Source organism: Callionymus lyra, chromosome 1, assembly GCF_982586985.1.
Source record: "Callionymus lyra chromosome 1, fCalLyr1.hap1.1, whole genome shotgun sequence".
Taxonomy (NCBI): Eukaryota; Metazoa; Chordata; class Actinopteri; order Syngnathiformes; family Callionymidae; genus Callionymus; species Callionymus lyra.
Window position 1 is genome coordinate 1598740 of NC_141818.1, and position 12647 is coordinate 1611386.

Below are 12647 nucleotides of genomic sequence, written 5' to 3' on the forward strand. Positions count from 1 at the left end.
TTGAACTCGTTTATTTCCACACGAGTGTCAAAAGGCAGAAAAGGTTACGTTTACGAGCAGAAACTCTTGAGAAAGAGACAAAGATGTTCCAGAGAATCCAGTGTCGACGCTTGATAAGAAGAACAAAGTGTTTCTTTAATGTGTGTTTGTAACATCTTTATTTTTGTTGTTGTTTATTCTCTTCAAATTGTAAGGAAATGACAACTTTACTGTAATCAATCATCTAGATTTAACACACATTTCAAATAGTCACTTGATTAACTGATAATCTTTCATATTTAATTCATATTAAATAATCATTGTCTTGCATTGCATTCACTTAAACTAAACTCAGGTTCACAACTCACAGGCTGAGGTCACAAAGCCTCACACACACAGAAAGATTAAACAATCCCAGATTCCAGGAATTCAGTGTGAACCTGTTAGAGAACTCACACTGAAAGACACAACAGTCCAGTAAGTTGCTGGGAACAAACTCTCTCGAGAAGACAACAACTTCGGTAAGTTTCAACTACGATCACGTGCGACGGCCATCTTAGAATCAAGTGTTTACAGTTACTGACCAATCCTACATGTACAATTGACTAGAGGCGTTAACCTGAATATTCTACTATAAAGATCCACCATTTTGTCTGATCTTTGCGTTCTGGCATTCGAAGACGTCTGTGATAGATCTCTCTGTTGATAGATCTCTCTGTTGATAGATCTCTCTGTTGATAGATCTCTCTGTTGATAGATCTCTGCTTGCTAGCGCCCGTGTTCACGTAAGTTTGTCTCTGACTTTTGCATAATTCGCTAAACGAGAATTTTTCTTAAACTCATCCATGTGTCTGTCCTTCATTCCACCACCACATACGAGGCTGGGGAGGGTCGGTTCATCGGAACACAAAATCCCCACAACTCGGTGACCGTGACCCTTGGCGTGGTCTGGTGGTTTGAAGGCCTTTTCGATTCCAAGACGAACTCTGAGCTGATTGTTCTCCAGGCAACCAGGGTACCCACTATACCTTCAGGAATCAGGTGAGAAAGATTTTATCTTATTTTTTACATAGATTTTTTTTTTTTTTTTTAAACATCTTTTTATTGATTTTCAGATATTAAGACATACATTTTGAAACACACACACAAAATAAGTAAAATAAAAGGTATAATACAAAAACAAAGGAAGATCCCACCCTCCACCCCCATAGAAAACCACCCGCGGTCTCAGAAATCCAGACCCCCACCCACCTCTTAACAATCAGGGCTTGACAAAGACAGATGAATAAAATATAACAATGGTGAAAACATTCTTGTATATATATATATATATACACACATAAAACGAATCGACTCAAAAAGGAACAATGATGCATAATAGTATACATTGATACAAACAGACAAAAACAAAAACAAAAAAAACAAACAAAAAAACAATACTCCATACATATGGTTGTAAAATAAAAAAATAAAATATAACCCAAACTGTTAAAGTATTATGTGAGGTTCAGCTCTTTAACATGAACGGAGACCAGGTTTCATGAAACTTCTCCAGACAATTTGACCGACTGTATTTTATTTTCTCTAACTGCAACATAGAGAGAAGTTCTTGAATCCAACTCTTAAATGATGGTCGTCTGACTTCCACTGCAGAAGAACAATCTGCTGCCATCAGTGAGGAAAATGCAATTGCGTTTGCATGTGCTGTATTTACAGAGAGGTCAGGTGGAGGTCGACAAATATACACATGTGTGGAGAAGGTGTTATTGCTTTTTTACACATGTGGGAAATACATTCAAATATTCTACTCCAGAAACCTTTGAGTGATGGACAAAGCCAGAACATATGACCCAAAGTAGCAGGTCTGTGAGAACATCTTGAACAATGTGGACTGACGTCTGGGTAGATTTTAGCAAGTCTCTCATTTGAATAATGCAAACGATGTAACACTTTAAATTGTATGAGACGTTGCTTTATGCAGTAAGATGACGAATGGATACACTCTAAGCTACGCTGCCAGAAACTTGCAGATCATTAATGTTTAAATCTTGTTCCCAGGCTTAGTTTTGTCCCATGACAGAGGTTTGACATTTTGCATTGTACTATATATTTTGGAAATATACCTGGTACAGTGGTTCAGGTGTGTCGTTATTATACTGAACAACAGTTTTATGCTGTTCGTCACACGCTCCAGTCGCACCGACATTTTCAGCTCACTACTCGGTGACGTCACACGTTGCAAACACTAACGTATTTAAAAAAAAAGTTTTGATTAGTGAAAATAATTTTAATTGTGCGACTGAAGGACACTTTCTACAACATATTTCCTATTTATATTGAATTTTTATATTTTTTTTTACTCATAAAAAAGCTTTTAAAGATACGCTAGCATTTGTGACGTGTGTCGTCATCATGTAGGAAGTGTCCGGACTGAAATGGTACTTGCACCGGTCCGCGAAATCCTGATCCTGACATTAAACCGGTCCAAGGTGAAAAAAAGGTTGGGGACCCCTGGTTCAGAGGACTCACCCTGGTTCAGGAGACTCACGCTGGTTCAGGGGACTAGCCCTGGTTCAGGAGACTCACGCTGGTTCAGGGGACTAGCCCTGGTTCAGAGGACTCACCCTGGTTCAGAGGACTCACCCTGGTTCAGGGGACTCACCCTGGTTCAGAGGACTGTTTCGTTTTATTTTGATGGTATGTTTACACATTACCATAGCGACCAGAGAACATGATAAAGACAACAGATGGATATTATTTCCTTATTTTCTAGGCCTGAGGTCACGAGTACGCTGTAAATAAAGTTGTAAAAGAGTTCACAGTGGCTCAGGTGTGTCGTTATTATACCGAATATAAGATAAACAGTTTTATGCGGTTTGTCACATGTTCCAGACGCACACGACATTTTCCAGCTCGTTACTCGGTGCAACTGTCATGAGTCTACATGTTCCTCCTTGTGCTTCCGGTTTTATTGTGAAAGCCGCTCCCTTCTGTGTCTGTGCTAGTCTTACTTCCCCCCTGTCTGAGTAGTAATTGTTCCCAGCCGTGTCTCGTCAGTCCCGCCCCCCGCTGCTGCTTATTGATCCCCTGTGTTCTTAAGCCTCCACTCTCTGTCACGTCCTTGTCTTGTAATCACCATTTTCCAGTACCTGTATTCTGCCGCTGAGTATTCCTGCTTCATACCCTGTCTCCTTGCCTTTGTCCCAACCAAGACTCCTTTCCTGCCTGTTGTGATTATCGACCTGTTTCTGGACACTTTCTTCAACATATTTCACATTTATATTGAATTTTTATATCTTTTTACTCATAAAAAAGCTTTTGAAGACACATTAGCATTTGTGACGTGTGTCTTCACCCTGGCTCAGGAGACTCACCCTGGTTCAGAGGACTCGCCCCTGGTTCAGAGGACTCAACCTGGTTCAGGAGACTCACCCTGGTTCAGAGGACTCACCGTGGTTCAGGAGACTCACCCCCTGGTTCAGAGGACTCACCCTGGTTCAGAAGACTCACCCTGGTTCAGAGGACTCACCCTGGCGGACGAAGGTCTGGCTGGTGTCCAGCAGGATGTCGCATCCTTCCACGATCATCCTCTCGATGGCCAGGTTCTTCAGGATGTTCTCGGTGTCGCTCACCTCGTCGTGCATCACCCTGAACACAAAGAACTCTTTAGCAAAGTCCACAATCAAACCCAGGACCAGAGTATGGAGTGAAAACGGGTTCGTAAGTCCCACATGCCCGTGACATGAGATCTGTACTATTCACCTGCATGGACATATCTACACATTCGTACCCGTGATCCAACCCGGAGTATGTGGGAGAAACGCACCAGATTTAACTTCGTACAAGACGCTCACCTGGACAGTTCCTCCAGCTTGGACTTGGCGAACTCCAGACTCCTGCGCTCCACGTGCTCGTGAGGCGTGTGCGCCAGCAGCTCGTGCAGCGTGATGATGTAGCGAGGGATCTTGGAGGTGGAGAAATCAAACAACATTGAACACTTGTTGAAACACTCACTCCCGGGGGGGTGGGGGGGTCGCACCTGGAACATGGGGTACGTGAGGAAGGTCTCTAGCATCCAGCCATCGCAGGCCCCGTTGGACTCGTACTGTTTGAGCAGCTTGTCGAAGTCCCGGTTCTGCTTGCAGTTGGCCAGAACCTGCAGACTGTACTGGTGGTTCCGGACGAACTCCTGGTAGATGTCGAGCATCGGCAGCAGGATGTCGAACAGGTCGGCTGTCGGGAGGAAACATGAGGTTTTAACGTGACATGTTGTTTTTCTTCAATAAACACGTTCAAGTGTATCTTTTACAGCCAATAATGAGTTAGTTTAGGAAAAACACAAATATATATAAACTCCCATGATTCAGAACTTATGAATAAAATTCACTTTGAATTTAAAAATAATGAGAATAATAATAAATAAGTAATGCTTTTTATTATTTTATTTATAATACAATATAATATACAGTTGTAAAGAAAATATTTATTGCATGTGTAAAATATTTTTGTAAAGTATATATAAAAAGAATGAAAAATATTTAATTATTTTAAATATATTATTTTGATTTAATAAGATTAACCACAGAAATACACACAACTAATAATAATAATAGTAACTTTTTGTATTTATTATAGTGCACTTTTTATAATACAATATAGTAAATATAATTGTATGAAGAAATATTTATTGCATATATATATACACGATTAAAATAAAATACAAAATATTTATATTGTTTTAAAAATACATCTTTATTACAAAACAAGTTATGTATTTATTTTAACAATATATTTGTTAAATTCATATCTTAATAGGTTCGTTTTTGCCATTTTTTATTAGGTTTTAACACTTCAAATAAATAATATATTATTGGATTTATTTAATGTTAATTAATTACAAGTTAGTTCCATTTCATGATACAAATGCTTAATGAGTACACATTTCAGACGAATATTTGAATGTAATATTCATGGAATCAGTGTTGAACATGTTGTACAGGTGAAGATGTTCGATCGTTTGTATTGTATCATATCATTAAATAAATTTCATCATCATTATTATTATTCATAGAACCCTCTGGCGCCCCCTGGCGGCCACCACCTCAAAAACCTCTAATGTAGCCCGTTGATCAGTCAATCTTTTCTTGAATAAATCAATATTTTTCATTGATGATGTAAATGTAAGAAGTGATGTCTTGTTACTGCATCATTCAAAACTCAACTTAAACCTAATTTTGATTTTGAACCTTCTTGACTGAAAATAAAACTTTCTGAGCTCAATTGAGACGTAAGCAAATAACTAAATGTGTATTGACAAGATCAGCTTTAAAAGCTGCTGGACTCACTGTATCCTCTCATCCTCAGTCATTTGGATTTCAATGTACAGAGGAAGTAATGACTGCTGCCATCTAGCGGCCGGAAGTTTAATTGCAACACAAAAATGAACGCTGGGTATATTTGCATGTTAATGTCAATTTTAAATCTAATTAGTTTATAATTCACTCATTTTATAAACCAAGAAATATAAACCATTAAATAACTAACTATTCAAATAATAAACAACTATTCTTTATACAATTATTAAAATAGAAAAGAAAATCTATACAGTCCTGTTGAATAATAATAAAGTAAATTATTGCGATGATCGCCATATCAATATTTTCCAACACCCTTATACGATATATAGTGATACTGTAGTAACAAGGATATATGTGTAGTATTGTCAAGTACTTGACTCTGGCGTTGTGATAGTGTAGTAACAAGGGTATATGTGTAGTATTGTCAAGTACTTGACTCTGGTGTTGTGATACTGTAGTAACAAGGATATATGTGTAGTATTGTCGAGTACTTGACTCTGGTGTTGTGATAGTGTAGTAACAAGCATATATGTGTAGTATTGTCAAGTACTTGACTTTGGTGTTGTGATACTGTAGTAACAAGGATATATGTGTAGTATTGTCGAGTACTTGACTCTGGTGTTGTGATAGTGTAGTAACAAGGATATATGTGTAGTATTGTCAAGTACTTGACTTTGGTGTTGTGATAGTGTAGTAACAAGGATATATTTGTAGTATTGTCAAGTACTTGACTCTGGTGTTGTGATAGTGTAGTAACAAGGATCTATGTGTAGTATTGTCGAGTACTTGACTCTAGTGTTGTGATACTGTAGTAACAAGGATCTATGTGTGGTATTGTCGAGTACTTGACTCTGGTGTTGTGATACTGTAGTAACAAGGATCTATGTGTAGTATTGTCAAGTACTTGACTCTGGTGTTGTGATACTGTAGTAACAAGGATCTATGTGTAGTATTGTCGAGTACTTGACTCTGGTGTTGTGATACTGTAGTAACAAGGATATATGTGTAGTATTGTCGAGTACTTGACTCTGGTGTTGTGATACTGTAGTAACAAGTATATATGTGTAGTATTGTCTAGTAATTGACTCTGGTGTTGTAGTATTTACAGACCACATGACTCTTGACGAAGTCGTAACTGCTTTCGTTTGTTTTGAAAATATGTCCAAACATCAGCTTTAAAAGCTGCTGGAGTCACTGTATCCTCTCGTCCTCAGTCAAAGCCTGGATCTCACAGGATTTACTTACAAATTACTAAAAGTAATAAATTACTTACACTGAAAAAAATGTAGTGTTGAAAAATATTGTCTGATTATAACCAGCAGACTTTCTTTCAATTACAATTGTGATGGTCACCAAATTCATGTCACTTATGTAGTACCTTCATATCAAGTTACTACACCAAGTCGTATTTTTCATTTCTTCTTGAAATTTTCAAAATCACCTTTTTTGTGTAATATTTCATATACATTTTGTAATAGCTCTGCAATTACAACTCTGATGGTCACCAAATTCATGTCAATTATGAAGTACCTTCATGTCAAGTTACTACACTCATTATTATTTTTTTTTTCTTCTTGAAATTTTCAAAATCACCTTTTTTGTGAAATATTTCACATACATTGTTTAATAGCTTTGTAATTACAACTCTGATGGTCACCAAATTCATGTCACTTATGAAGTACCTTCATATCAAGTTACTACACTCATTAGTTTTTTTAATTCTCTCTTAAAATTTTAAAAATCGCTATTTTTGTGCAATATTTCACATACATTTTGTAATAGCGTTGTAATTACAACTCTGATGGTCACCAAATTCATGTCAATTATGAAGTACCTTCATATCAAGTTACTACACTCATTATTTTTTTTTAATTTCTTCTTGAAATTTTCAAAATCACCTTTTTTTGTGCAATATTTCACATACATTTTTTAATAGCTTTGTAATTACAACTCTGATGGTCACCAAATTCATGTCACTTATGAAGTACCTTCATATCAAGTTACTACACTCATTAGTTTTTTTAATTATTTTTTTTAATTTTCAAAATCGCTATTTTTGTGCAATATTTCACATACATTTTTTAATAGCTTTGTAATTACAACTCTGATGGTCACCAAATTCATGTCAATTATGAAGTTTTATATTGAATAAGTCATTATTAATTTAGTTTTTTTTTTATCGAGATCCTTTTCCCCTTATATTGCATATTTATTGTGCCTTAAAATGAATGGAAAAAAACGAATGTAATGAAACAATTACATAAAACAAAGGTAAGAACATATTTTGGCGGGAAAATAGATATAAAGTATCTAAACATTAAAAAAAACGTTAGCTTTTTTAAAATTACAATATCAGGCATAATTACAAAACTATAGTTTCATAATTTGTCCTTTTTTATTTACTTTTTTTCCCCACATATTTAATTATTGTCCCACTCCAGTACAGTATAAATTAAAATAATATATTTTAGTTAAATATTTAAACACATTTATTTAAATCACGTGATTTCATCTGTAATGCACTGCGATGGTTGGCCGCGAGGAGGAAGAACACGCGTGTAAGGCATGGCGAGTTTATTTCCTGCACCTACGAGTGGAAAAAGCGAAACGAAGAAGTGAAACGAACGATACACACGTGTTACAAAACATCGCACGAGTGCTCGCACACCAGGATGTCCAACTGGCACTTGGAATTACAAACACAGTTTTTTGTCAAGAAAGCAAAGCCGGACAACAGTTTTCTCCGCAACTCATGCCGAAACACACACTCACACACACACACACACACACACACACACACACACTCGCACACAAACCATCATCGGTGGACCGGGGTCAAAGGTCGACGGCTACAGACACTGGAGAAGCAGAGATTAAAAAGGAAGCGTCCGGTCACACATGCGACAACATGCAGCTGTTGTGTGCATGCAGCACGACAATCTTCACACGGACACACACTCGTTATTTAAATGCTACATCTGTAGTATAACAGCCGTGTGGGATGCAGAAGAAAAAACACAAAAAGAAATATTCACAGCTTCACAATGTAAAAATAGTTTCTCCGCCCGTGGAAGTCTCCGTGTAGAAAAATAACAGTGTGTGTGACGATGAACGCAGCGCAGCGAGGAAAAGGTTGTGTCACTCCAGCGGAAGCTACATCTCGAGAGGTCAAGAAGGTCAAACATCCAACACTCATGACTGACGGGAGGAGGCGGGGAAGCAGCGCGTGTAGTGTCGCCGTCCGAACACTAGAGGGAGACATTTGGTGAGCGCCGCCACAGCAGAGGTTCAACATGCGCGTTTCAAAGGAACTCGGGATTTTTTTTAAAAGGCCTTTCAAGACGTTATTCACTGGGATAAACGGAACGTTTGCGTACAGTTTGCTCTGGCTGTCGACTAGTGATGACGTCACTTCATTTAATTTCGCTCTTTCTTAATTTACTTTTTATAAAATAAAATAATAACTTTTAAAAGTCAAATTAACTTTGTGAGTGTGCTTCAACTCCAAATGCACAATAAGTAACTGTATTAATTTGATTTATCATTGTAGAATAACTTTTAGAAGAACAATAAACGATACGTCAGTGACGTCACTTCCTCTGATTGGCTGAGTGGCGCGGCGTTATTTTTATTTAATTTAATAGTTGTTATTACTGTCAACGTTGACGTTCTGACGTTGATATGAAGTTTAATAGAAATGATAAAAATTAAAATATCCTGGCGTCAGTCCTATCGTGACGTCATCACCAGGAACGCAACTGTGTACATTTCTGAAAAGCACATTATTCTCTTTAAAAAAAAAGAGAAAGATTTAAACTCTTGTTTGGTTCATGCCTAGAAGATAAAGAAGAATTGGCAACACTATCTGTTCTCTCCATAAACTCTCTTATAAATACATTAATTTGAAAGACATTCATTTAAATCGACACCTGAAGATGAAACGTATATTAAACCTGGGATCTTGTAAAGAATAGGTTTATTTTGAATTTAAAGGGTTAAAACTGTTTTTTTAGATTTTAGAATTTCAAGTTATTTAAAAAAAAAAAAAAGTATGGGCGAGTTGCTAATGTTTTTAAGTCCTACATCAAATTATGAACTAATATATATACTTTCTTTTTCTAAACAAAAATCTCAATAAGTTAATTGGTAAAGTATCTCCTCCATACTATACCTTATAAAAGTACTATTTTCTAATATACAGACGTACACGATATATGTGCATCCTCACATGTTGTGGCTGTTACAAATACACTGGTTCTTTAAGTCAACCTTTTTTTTTTCACCGCGGACCTGTTTAGTGTCAGTAGAATGTTTTGGGAAAACAGTTAAACTAATAATACTAACTAATAATTAGTTTACAGGTTCATGCTTTTGAGTCAATAGAACAAAAGTTATATCAATTATTATTTTTCTTTTCTGTGTGTTAACATACGGTGGGTTTTGTGCTCTAAGAGTGACATCACAAATGACATCACTCAAAACCCATGCAGGAGCCAAGTTCTCAAGCAGGTTCCCACGACAGGAGAGCGAGGGTTGTTCAGTGACACCTAAGAGATGTGCTGAGATCTGGAAAAGTTGACCAGAGAAAACGGTTAACTAGTCGCGGGGTTTTCGCTCTCAGGATGTGATGTCATCAAGAGGCGACCCCACCTGTACGTCTCCTATGAGAAGGAAGAAAGTCTTGGCGCTCGAGTAAGTAGACCGGAATTCCCCATCATGCCTTGCACCCCTATCTATGATCGTATCTGTAGTTTTTAGGATTTTCTCCTCGGATGCGGTTTGATGACATCACAACTTCAGAATCGGCAGTGCTCAAACTAGTTTCAAGGTATCAAAAGATTTGTAAACGTGTGGAGTCGGCCTTCAGGTTCAAAAGGCACCCGGGGTCTCGGTTCGGTCCTGAGGCGGGACTCGCCCGCCGACGATGCGTCCGGTGGCGCGCTAGCATGCTAAAGCCTGGGAGCTAAGCCGCAGTCATGCAGGGTAAAGCGTCGGAAGTTTGTCCTCCGATCACACGACAGAACACGAACGACAGCACAGAGACATCAGCTCCTCTATGTCACACTTCTGTAAATGCTACATCTCTTTTTTTCTTCTTTTTTTTCCCCCTCCTCGACTCCGGTGGCTTCATGCAGCCGAGGAACGCGATCCCGACCAGCAACACATCCTCATGCACACGCCGCCTCCAACCGCCCTCAGTTTATCAGCTCGTCCTGGTTCTGTTCACACTCTGTCAGGACGCTCCTGGGACCGGTCAAGACTTGCAGGGCGGTCGTTTCTTCTGGGGGTCTTTCCCGCTGGACTCACTCCCCCATCAGGCAGGAAGTCGGGGCTCGATCTTCAGGGACAGCTCGTACAGCGTGTCTTCGTCCATGATCAGGGTTTTGTCCAAGAGATACTGCGTCACCTGGCGCCGGACACAGTGTCCAGACTTGTTAGCAACGTTGAAATTCATCCGTTCATCCATCCATCCATCCATCCATCCATCCATCCATCCATCCATGCATCCATCCATCCATTCATCCATCCATCCATCCATCCATTCATCCATTCATCCATCCATCCATCCATCCATTCATTCATCCATCCATCCATCCATCCATTCATCCATCCATCCATTCATCCATCCATCAAGCAGTTTATTAAAAATAAAAGTTTTAATGTGAGTTTATGAGTCCCTTCTTACACTTCTGTACGTATGTAATTAATTAAGTAAGTAAGTAGTTAAGTAAGTAATAAGTTAACTAAGTAAGTAAGTAAGTAAGGAAGTAATTAAGTAAGTAAGCAGTTAAGTGAGTAAGTAAGTAGTTAAGTAAGTAAGTAAGTAGTTTAGTAGTTCAGAGTTCAGTAAGTAATTAATTAAGACAATAAGTAAGTAAGTAAAGGTTATATGTTAGAATAAGTTTATTTAAAAGATGATGATGCAATTTCATAAAACACATGATTATGGTTAAAAAAGCCAGAATTAGCCAAAAGGCTAGGTGTGTGTGTGCACATGTACTATTGTTGATACAGTTGTTTATTTTTGTCTTTATTTCATTATCCTTTTTTAGTTAAGGTTAATTGTTTAATTTCATTATTGTTTTAACAAGTGTAAATATGATTTATTATTGCCTTTATTATCATTTAACTATGTACTTTATGTACTGTATGTTTAAATATAATATGTAAGTTTGTTTAATCATTTTTGTTTAAAATATTAAAGTATATCTTATCCTAAATACACAACTTTCCTTGTAGTGTAGCTCTTATTTTTAAAGGTATATTGAATGGCTTTTTATTCTGCTCTATTTAGCGGCGACTGATTGGTCCCTACAATCCTGTAATTAACAATTTCAATCAATAAAGTTGTATCTATCTATCTATCTAATTATATTGTACTTTTCTGCCCCTTTTCTATGTCAAAAAGCATCGACAACTACGGTTAGTTGACTGGGCGGCAAAAAGCATCAGCTATTCAGGTCCCCGTAACTAAGAAGGTGGTTGATAAAGGAAGTACCTTAGCTTGATGCTCTATTCTGTACGGGGTCTGCTGGAACTGCCGGATCTCCCGGATGATGTGGGAGATCTGAAGAAATAAAAGTCTTGTGTTCACGGTCGTTCTCTGTGAGATGCTTCTTTCTTTACTCACCATCCTCATTTTGGAGAAGTTGACCAGACCCTCCTCGGTGAAGTTGGGGGTCCCCTCCTCGATGAAGGCCAGATCCGTCAGGTACATCCCCAGGTAGGGCACGCAGGGGGGGTTGCAGCTGGACACACACACACCCATGTGAGCACCATATGACTCCATAACATCAACACACGAAGAAAAACCTACTTCTTCAAAGTTTCCCTCAGATTCTTGAAGCGTCCCTCGGACGACACCGTCTTCTGCAGCTTGTCCATGAGCGCCTTAGTCTGCGGGAGAACCAGAACCAGAACCATCAAGGACTGTTCCAGGATAGTGTCACATGTCGGGATGGATTTTTATGGAAGTTTGTCAGTGCCATCAGAATATTGAACGGTTGAACAAATAACATACAATAATATATAAAATCAATCTTATTCTCAAAATGAACACATAGAGTTTGATATTCATTATCCAGTAATTACAAAATAAATGCTCTAAATTCAATATCCTTTTAAATGATAGCCTTTTAATTTTAACATAAAAACATTGGAATAATAGTGTCTTCTTACCAGACTAATCCAGTCGAGCACTGAGTCACTCGCTCTACTGTTCAATTCACACCGAGATGTAAAACTATCAAAAAGTTACAAATTGCCTGAATTTTACTTTGGAATCCGCAATGATGGATTCTATTGTTTTTT

The 12647-nt window shown here is 37.8% G+C and overlaps 2 protein-coding genes across 2 annotated transcripts in view; both read right to left on the bottom strand.

Moving 5' to 3' along the window:
• Positions 1-3485: 3485 nt before the first annotated feature.
• On the bottom strand, positions 3486-10051 carry LOC148087352 (ras-specific guanine nucleotide-releasing factor 2-like). Its single transcript, XM_087786202.1, has 4 exons — positions 10039-10051; positions 4019-4212; positions 3834-3943; positions 3486-3627 (listed from the first exon to the last, which is right to left on the bottom strand). The coding sequence occupies exons 1-4, from the start codon at positions 10049-10051 to the stop codon at positions 3486-3488; spliced, it is 459 nt and encodes a 152-aa protein (XP_087642328.1).
• LOC148087353 (ras-specific guanine nucleotide-releasing factor 2-like) overlaps positions 7896-12647 on the bottom strand; it is a 34998-nt gene continuing 30246 nt past the window's right edge. The window contains exons 11-14 of the mRNA XM_087786213.1: positions 12154-12280; positions 11968-12085; positions 11836-11904; positions 7896-10743 (exon numbers count right to left, since the gene is read on the bottom strand). Coding sequence (XP_087642339.1) covers positions 10651-10743; positions 11836-11904; positions 11968-12085; positions 12154-12280 — 407 coding nt within the window. The 3' untranslated portion in view covers positions 7896-10650. The remainder of the gene's footprint in view (positions 10744-11835; positions 11905-11967; positions 12086-12153; positions 12281-12647) is intronic.

Excerpts from the sequence above, each read along its gene's own strand:
- LOC148087352 (XM_087786202.1), bottom strand. Across the intron at positions 3,944-4,018 it reads TCACGTACCCCATGTTCCAG|ATCCCTCGCTACATCATCAC; the intron begins GTGCGACCCCCC and ends TCCACCTCCAAG. Across the intron at positions 3,628-3,833 it reads AAGCTGGAGGAACTGTCCAG|GGTGATGCACGACGAGGTGA; the intron begins GTGAGCGTCTTG and ends CTTTGTGTTCAG.